The sequence below is a fragment of the Sesamum indicum genome, linkage group LG8, assembly GCF_026168435.1.
Source record: "Sesamum indicum cultivar Baizhima isolate 11 linkage group LG8, ASM2616843v1, whole genome shotgun sequence".
NCBI lineage: Eukaryota > Viridiplantae > Streptophyta > Magnoliopsida > Lamiales > Pedaliaceae > Sesamum > Sesamum indicum.
The window spans coordinates 23,259,716-23,268,875 of record NC_142664.1 but is presented as its reverse complement, the minus strand read 5'-3'; the positions used below and the strand labels follow the sequence as shown (position 1 = coordinate 23,268,875).

General features: G+C 34.6%; 1 protein-coding gene and 1 long non-coding RNA gene across 2 annotated transcripts; both read left to right on the top strand.

The window, feature by feature from the left end:
• Positions 1–647: 647 nt before the first annotated feature.
• On the top strand, positions 648–3,545 carry LOC105168513 (UDP-arabinopyranose mutase 3). The gene is made up of 4 exons (XM_011088619.3): positions 648–1,146; positions 2,406–2,656; positions 2,737–2,905; positions 2,997–3,545. The coding sequence occupies exons 1-4, from the start codon at positions 826–828 to the stop codon at positions 3,333–3,335; spliced, it is 1,080 nt and encodes a 359-aa protein (XP_011086921.1). The 5' UTR covers positions 648–825; the 3' UTR covers positions 3,336–3,545.
• Positions 3,546–4,199: 654 nt separating this feature from the next.
• On the top strand, positions 4,200–7,738 carry LOC148787318 (uncharacterized). The gene is made up of 2 exons (XR_016066642.1): positions 4,200–6,759; positions 6,888–7,738. It is a non-coding gene; the product is annotated as an uncharacterized LOC148787318 (long non-coding RNA).
• The last annotated feature ends 1,422 nt before the right edge of the window (positions 7,739–9,160 follow it).

Here is a 9,160-nt window from a genome sequence, read left to right as displayed (position 1 = left end):
TTTTAATTATTTTTTAAAATGTCCTAAAATAAAATGTTATTTTTTAAGTATAATTTTTTTAATTAAATTGGAGAGTAGTTAATCTTGAATAGAAGAGTATTATTAAACAAATACATAGTATATATAACAAAATTATATTAGTTATTTATTTTAAAAATCATTTGCAATATATTCGTACTATTTTTTAAGACTTACAACTTTAATTAGAGCAATTAATTTGTTGACAAAATATGGATGCATCAAAATGCCTTTAATTAGATTTATTTCTTTCACAAATATATTTATTTTAATTAATTAGTTTGATTATAACTTTTTATTTAATACATATTTAAATTCAATTAATCACTTTTTATTTAATACATATTTAAATTCAATTAATCTCAACTAGTATTAACTAATTATTTATTAATAGTAAGAATTATATCATATATACATGGTTTCCATCGATATCAATACAGAAGAAAATTATATTGAATTTTTTATTTTATTTATAAAAAATTATACATTTAATGTGTATATATTAAATAAAAATAAAAAATATGACAAAATTTGAAAATAGAAAATTGGATCCGAAAAATAAAGTCGGATCCAATCCATATTACTCATGATCCAACCCACCCGCTCTCACGTGCCGTCCTCATACTTCATTCAGGAGTTCCTAACACAATACCAGCAGTGCAGCACCACCTCTTACAAATTCAATCTCTTCTCCACTTCTTTACGCCCAAGATCTCAATTCCTCCTTCCTTTTTTCGCGAATCTCGCTAATCTCGAAGAATTCGAAACCCAGATAAAGAAGAGCGAAAAGGGAATACTCTCATAACAATGGCAGCCCCGAAATCATCGACACCGCTGCTGAAAGATGAGCTAGACATAGTAATTCCGACCATTAGAAACCTTGATTTCTTGGAGATGTGGCGGCCTTTTTTCCAGCCGTATCATCTCATCATAGTGCAAGACGGGGATCCTTCGAAGACTATCAAGGTGCCCGATGGCTTTGATTATGAGCTCTACAACAGGAATGACATTAACAAGATTCTGGGTCCCAAGGCAAACTGCATTTCCTTCAAGGATTCGGCTTGCCGTTGCTTTGGGTACATGGTTTCCAAGAAGAAGTATATCTTCACAATTGATGATGATTGCTTTGTAAGATTCTCAACCCAATATTTGTTCTGAAGTGTTTGTGCAGTGTTTATGTTTCTCTTCCTCTTTCTCGGGCGGTGTTTTGGATTTTGATTTGTTTCTTTTGTGGAATTTGTGTTCTTGTGTTGCTTTGATCTGTAGAATTCTGCTTTGAGTTATACGGGCCTTAATCATTTTGTTTAGAGTTCTTGTTCGGATCAAAAATTGGATTTTGATCTGAAGAATAAAAATGGTGTCTTTAGATACGGGGTTTGAATTTAAGATGTGAATTCTTGTGCAGTTCTGGCTTTGCACTGGCGGGGTGTTCTTGGCTGTTACATTCAATTTTTTTCACTGCTACTTTCTGAAATCTTGATTTGCACTTTAGATGGTGCTCTAATGGCCTTTGAGACATTAAATTCTTCAGAAAATCTGGGAGTTCAATTGTTTGATATTTTTCTTTTCTCTTCCCTTTTTTTTGGTTGCTTTCGATGAATTGATCTGTAAATATTGCTGATGGATGTGATGAATGGCTGTTAGACTTGCTACTGAACTAACTTGGCAAGTTTTTGATTCTTTGACGAATGCAGATCTGACTTTAGTACCTCTCTGATTAAAGTTTTGATCATTATAAGCTCCGTCATTGAACCTAAATGAGTTACTAGAAGCTTAACCTTATACTTACTTTAATGATCTCAAAGATTTTTGAAGAACATCCATTAACATTGACATTTGGTACTTCAATCCTGAGAATATCAACTCTTTGGTTGGTTTGCTTGGTCAATTTTATCAATTGAAATTATGTGGATTCTTTGTTTATTGGTATGTTACCTATGGTCTTTGATAATCTGACTGCTGATCTGTTGGTAACAGAACAGATAATGACCTCTTATAAAAATCCCTTCTTTTAATCTCCTTAAATTTCAGAACTCAAGATCTCTTCAGTTTCAGATTATGCTTGCAGTTGCTCTAACCTGTTTTATTTTGGCTAATTGTAGATTTTTTGAAGAGAGGTTTGAATCCCTTCTTCTTGTTATATTATTTAGAATGTGTGCTTAGAGAAATTTTTACCAACTATGATGTCGAAGTTAATCATGGTTCATTGTCCAGTCCCCACTGCACATAATCATCCAGGTGCTTTATGTTTTGCTAAAAATATACTAAGCCTAAATATGCATGCGTTGTAGTCGTAGATCTATGCACATGACTTTGCTTTTTAAATTAGGGGACCATCAATCTGGTAGGTCTCTTTATACTCTTTATTGACTTATTTTAGTACACAGGTCGCTAAAGATCCAACTGGCAAGGAAATTAATGCACTTGAGCAGCACATTAAGAACCTTCTGTCCCCATCAACTCCATTTTTCTTCAACACCCTCTATGATCCTTACCGTGATGGCACAGATTTTGTACGGGGATACCCCTTCAGTCTTCGTGAAGGTGTACCCACTGCCGTGTCACATGGGCTTTGGCTGAACATCCCAGATTACGACGCACCAACTCAACTCGTTAAGCCTCTAGAGAGGAACACTAGGTACAGAAAACTCTCTGGACCCCTGTTTCTTGTGCTTCTGACTTCGTTTCGCATACTGATACTATCTCATCATTTTACAGATTTGTTGATGCCGTTATGACGATTCCAAAGGGAACTCTCTTCCCAATGTGTGGCATGAATTTGGCCTTCAATCGTGAATTGATCGGCCCAGCAATGTACTTTGGACTAATGGGTGATGGCCAGCCGATAGGGCGCTACGACGACATGTGGGCTGGTTGGTGCATTAAGGTGGGGACTTTGAACATTGCTTTCACATTGGCATTGCTGTTGTACGTTTGGAAACTTAATATATAAGGGCTTGTGTTGTTTCTTCTCTTAGGTGATCTGTGACCACTTGGGATTGGGAGTGAAGACTGGTTTGCCATACATTTGGCACAGCAAAGCTAGCAACCCATTTGTGAATCTCAAGAAGGAATACAAGGGCATCTACTGGCAGGAGGAGCTAATCCCGTTTTTCCAGTCCGTTGCCCTTCCAAAGGACTGCACCACCGTTCAGAAATGTTACATGGAACTCTCCAAGCAAGTCAAGGCAAAGCTTGGTAAGGTTGATGATTACTTCAACAAGCTGGCGGATGCTATGGTCACATGGATTGAAGCATGGGACGAGCTCAACCCATCTGGAGCCGCTGCCGGAGCTCCCAAGGTCTCTGCCAAGTAGAAACGTTTCGACTGATAGGTAAAAGTTTTTTTCAGTAGTTAATTATACTCTGGGACTGGAATAGTCCTATTTGTTCAAGATCTTGGAGAAGTTCATTTTTCGCAGGGATTGTTTAGCTAATTATCTGAGTTCAGAACCACATACTTAATATTTACATTCATTAGCATTATTTAGTGCTACATTTATGAGCATTCTTTACTCTTAAGCTGATTTTCAGAAGCTCAGCAGGTTTCAGATTCTTTGGTTTGTTCCAATGTGGGATGACTTTTAGTATTTTTTCCAAGAACCTTAATTAGAAACATGGTGTTGCAGCCTGGATCTTTTGTGTGTGCATGTTTGAATTTCCAATGTGTTTCTATGTATTAATTGTGTTTGACAGCAGCTAATTTATCTTAAGTGAACTACATGCATAAAATTTGTATAAATATTTGTAAAATTTGGTCGATAAAGTACAGATTATTGTTATAGGATGGAATGGTGATTGACCTATTTATTTGGAGAAGCCTAGTGACAAACAGAATCAAGTGATAATTTTAAAATTATCACTAATTATATATATATATATGTATGTATATCAAGTGATAAGAATTTTTGTTTTATCATAATAATGAGTTTTATAGTTTTAATAGTGATAGTTATTTTGTAAAAGTTACGACTAACATGAATTGGTGACAAGAAAATTGTATATACAATTATCACTTAAAGCAATAAGTTACATGCAAATAGTGACAATTTAATGACATTAAGTAATCACTAAATTATGATATATGTATCATTAATTGTTTATAATAATAATTTTATATATAAATTTTGTCATTAGTAATTAATTATGACACGATTAAAATCACTGTCATAATATATATTTTTAGTAATAACTTTAAGATTGATGTATGATATTTAGTCATTAATATTAATTTTTGTTGTAGTGTTGTGTTATGTTTTAGCGATGTGACTTAACACCTATCTATAAATATATATATATAGCAAAACATGCCATAACGATACTTGATCAAAATCAAGCTAATTTTGATGAGTACTAATTTATGATAATTTTGAATTTTGTAATTATTAAGAATAAAAGTGAATTAAGCGTACATATTTAATCTTTATCTTCTCCATCTTTTTAATTCATGAAAAAGAATGATTTACATATTTAATAGAAAAACAATGATTACTTCAACTCTTACAAGAAAAACACCTCTGTCCGAGAGGTAACTACTTGAACAGAAAATCAACATTTGGTTCATTAGCTTTTACATCTCTTGATGTTTATCCATGTTGGTTGCATGACAAATTAGATGGGTTTTTTTGCTGTCTTTTGAGTGTGTGTGTGTGTGTGTTTGGGCATGTAATTTGGCTTGTATTTCTATGAACTATTAGCTGAAGCTTTCCTATGTACTCCTGATCATTTTAATTCACTTTTTCACGTCCATGCGCACCTCACGTGTGCATTTTCATTAATTTTGACAGAGACATAACAGCTAGCACCGACTCTTTCAAAATTGATAGTTTTAAAGACCGAAAGTGTAACTCGTAAAACAAGGAGGACTAAAATCGTTTCAGTGATATTATCGAGGGACAAAATTATAATTTTAATCGATTATTTTTTACACATATAACATATTTTTACTTACCAAAATTATTTTATGAGGATTAGTTTCAAACTGTTATACCATTTTACAACCGCACGACCGTCCCATATAACCCTAGCTTTCCCTCCAAGTCTCAAAAAGCTGACTCTGAGAGGCTGCAGAATTCCTTGGGAAAAAATGACAGTTGTTGGCTCTTTGCCAAGCCAAATCTTGAAGTGCTGAATCTGAAAGAATTTGCTTTTGAAGGCTCCTTTGGGAACTGAAAGAGGGGGAATTCACTAAGTTAAAAGTTCCTGATCATTGGACTCAACTCCTTGGAGCATTGGAATGTCACCCGGTAACATTTTCGTTTCCTGACTCCTAGCCAGTTTCCCGTTAGCCTGCAGCACTTATGTCTGAGATTTTGCTTCAATTTAGAGGCGATCCCTTCTGAAATCGGAGAAATCGAAACACTTGAAATGTTAGAGTTTCATGAATGTTCGGATTCTGCAATGGTGTAGGTAGATTAATTTGTCTAATTCATAGGATGACCATTTGGTGCGTCTGTCATGGATATAGGAAACCCCCAATTTTTTCTGATTTGGCATGATTTCAAGCACCTCCTTGGTACATCTGAAATTTATTGCTCCCGACAGTGTTTGCAGGTTTTTCTAGAACAACTGGATCTTTCCCCAAGACTTGTGTAGGATAAAGGGTAAGCCAAGAAACCTCTCTCGAACAAGAGATGCCTCAACTTTGGCATTTTCCATATGCTTATTGGTAGATGTAAATTGGACCCGCCAAACAATTGAAGTTTGAAGATTCAAAAGTTGGTGTATCGATGCAGGAAACTTGTCCCTGCCTCTATAGGAGAAGCCAAGGTACCTGGGATGAATTAGCTCGACGATTCCACTTGGAAACTCTTGGAACTTTATTGTCAATGCTTTCAATACCCTGAGCAATCTGCACCTCATAGGAAAAGATAGTAATCGACTCTCCAAGGGATCGCTGTAAAAATACAGTAGAGAACGGACATATGATGCATCAAATTCTTCAGGGTAAAGCAAACCATTTGAATGAATACTCATCCTCCCTTGATTGTTTCCTCGTGGAGAAAGGCGAATACACCAATTGATCACCTGAATAAATTTATCATCCCAAGCTTCTTTTATGCACAACTCCCTCAACATGTCATAGTTGATGCATGTTTTAACTCTACCATTGCGATTTCTCCTTTGAACTTGAATGAGACTTCTATAGTTGAGATCGTTGAAATAATCGTCTGCCACCTCTTTGAAGCTTTTAGGTGTTGGTAGTCTTACAAATCCCTCAGCAACCTAGAGCTTGATGAGTTGGGAGAAGGAGATCTCCTTATATTCCGGAAAAACTCTCATATAAAGGAAGCACGCTTTCAAATGATGTGGCAAGTAATTATAACTCAAAGATAGAATCTCCATGAACTGATCACCGTCATTTCTCATTATTACTGAATGTACATCTGAGGCAATGTGTTCCCAGTCTTCTTGCTTGTTGTCATGAGCTTTGAAAAGGAGGCCGCCAATCGCAACAATTGCAAGTGGAAGTCCTTTACAATTTCGTGCAATCATCCGTCCAATTTTCTCCAGTGCAGAAGGGCAGTCTTTTTGCCCAAATACCGTCTTACGCAATAGATCCCAACTTGCCTCTGGACTAAGAAGACTCATATGCTGAATGGGGCTTTCAGCGTTCGCATACATAGCCACATCTGATTGACGAGTAGTCAGTATGATCCGATTACCGTTATTATCATCTGGAAAGAACCTTTTGGCATCATCCCAAACTTTGGTGTCCCAGACATCATCCATCACAATCAGGTATCTCCTACCTTTCAAATTTTTGTGTAGACGCAAAGCTAATTCTTCATTGCTACTCTGGTGCAAATTCACCACCAACCTCCCTTGTGGAACCCGCGAGACTCATGAACATTTCTTTTATGTGGCAGCCCTGTGATACAACTACCCACGCACAAGTGTCAAAGTAATATTCAATAAGCGAGTCACTGTAGAGATTTCTCGCTAGAGTTGTCTTGCCAATTCCACCCATGCCGACTATCGAGATGATGTCGAGTTTTGATGGTGATCCAGTTAGCTGATCTTTGATGTGCATCACGTCTTTATCAAGTCCAACCAGCATGATTTTGTTGCTATCAACAAATCTTGACTAGCCAGCAGCCGAAGAGTTCCCTTGTCCCGGAGCTTCCTCTTTCCCATCCTTGATCCTACTCACAACTTTCAGAATTGAATCAAATTCATCTATCATGCACCTTCTGTAAGCCTTCAACTTCCAAGTCCATGCATGTTTCACATAGATGGATGGCAGGGAAGATATCTAGGAGAGCGGAAATTATCTCCCAAAAACAGCTACCAACTCCACAACCTGCGGATCTTGACATGGCTTGACTTGATATATAGGAGTTTATGATATCTTGTGCTTCAAATGACGCGTCTCTGATTTGTCCTTCCAAAACCCTGATTGATGGGCTGCTCGTTTGTAAAGAATCTTCAAGAACTCCAAGCAAGTAGCTAACTTTCCCATGGAGATCAACAGGGATCTGTTGCACAGGTCGAGGGAACTCTTCAATTGTTTGTAAGAGTGAAACGAGGGCAGCATAAGCCATCTCTTAGCTCCTTAATAGCATGCACTCAAACGAACACAAACACTATAGATTATTCATGTGATTATGAATTAAATGAGAAGTTTGACGTGAGAATTACTCTCGGCACACGTTGCTTCCCAACTCAAACATCTGTAATCAGCGAGTTTCTCAGAGAGAAAAAGTATTGAGTTGTCAAATTGAAGTGAAGTTGGTTTAAAAAATAATATACTTGGTATTTATAGTGTATCAAGAATTTATAATATGGTAGTGTGTGTATGTTTATTATCTGGCTTGTACACGAGAATTACTTTTATATTCTTGTAAATAAATGAATATTATTAATATATACATCAATTATGGAAGCCTATTGCACAAAATCCGGCTGTGAATGAGTTTTGCAATTTCATATCAGGAAATTAAAATTGTGTTTGACCGAACTTGAATCGATTATATGATAAGTGTAATATATTTGACCTGTGATTGGTGTACAGTTCAAAATAAGTGACCAATCATACAGCAAGTTTATCATATTTGCTTTGTGATTGATTTGATTCCACTTAAGGGTGCTTACGTTATGGTTTCGATTTTTTTAAAGCTATTTTCAAATCGAATTGCCATTGACGGTTTTTATAAAATAATTTTTAAAATTGCCAATTTTAAAACCAAAACCAAATGTGCGATTTTGTGCGTTTTTGGGCGATTCTAATACTTATAACAAAAATAAAATTTTGAGACTAATAAAAATAAAAAAATGAAACAAGTGTTTGTATGTAACAATCAAGAAAGACCAACATTATCCATCATAGATCACCAATACTCTCTATAACTTTAAGTAGATTAAAATATAAAAAAATATATAATAATTCAAGGGTCGGTTATAGACATATTAAATATATTATTAAGAAAACATATAAAACTTAATTGCATCCTTAATCAATATTTGATAATTAATACTAAGTAATACTCTATACCATGCAATTGAAAATCTGTAGGCAATAAGCATCGAGACCGACTTTCTTAATCGTGTGAATGCCATCCTACATAAGCACAACTTAATTATTAGTATATAGAACAAGAATGTTTCACAATTTTGACACTTATTAGTATTTAGTGTTAATTTATTTTGCATTTGGTTAATTCAAATGAGTTGGATTAATTTGTAGAGGAATTTAGTTTAATTAAGTTAATACATATCTAATTGGATTAGACAAAATCTAAAAAAAAGAAAAAAATAATATAATCAATTAAATTAGGTGTTAATTAACGAGACGCTCTGACGTGTTTCAACATCAACTCCAGGCAATAAAAACCAAACAAAATCACAACACGAGCATTTGCTCTTACAGTTTAAGATGCGTATCTAACATAAAAATGAAAATAAATTATATTGATACTTCTTTTAATTTGATTTAATTAAACAAATACTACTTTATATATATTTTTGTAAAGATTACAAATATATTCTTTTAGGGGTGCAGATGTAATTTATCATAAGAATATAATTATAATTTGATTCATAAATAGAAAATATAATTATAATTACGATTACAATCTTGTATTTGTATTCATACTTTTGTAAAAATAAAAATAAATATTCATATAATTAAATTTAATCTCAA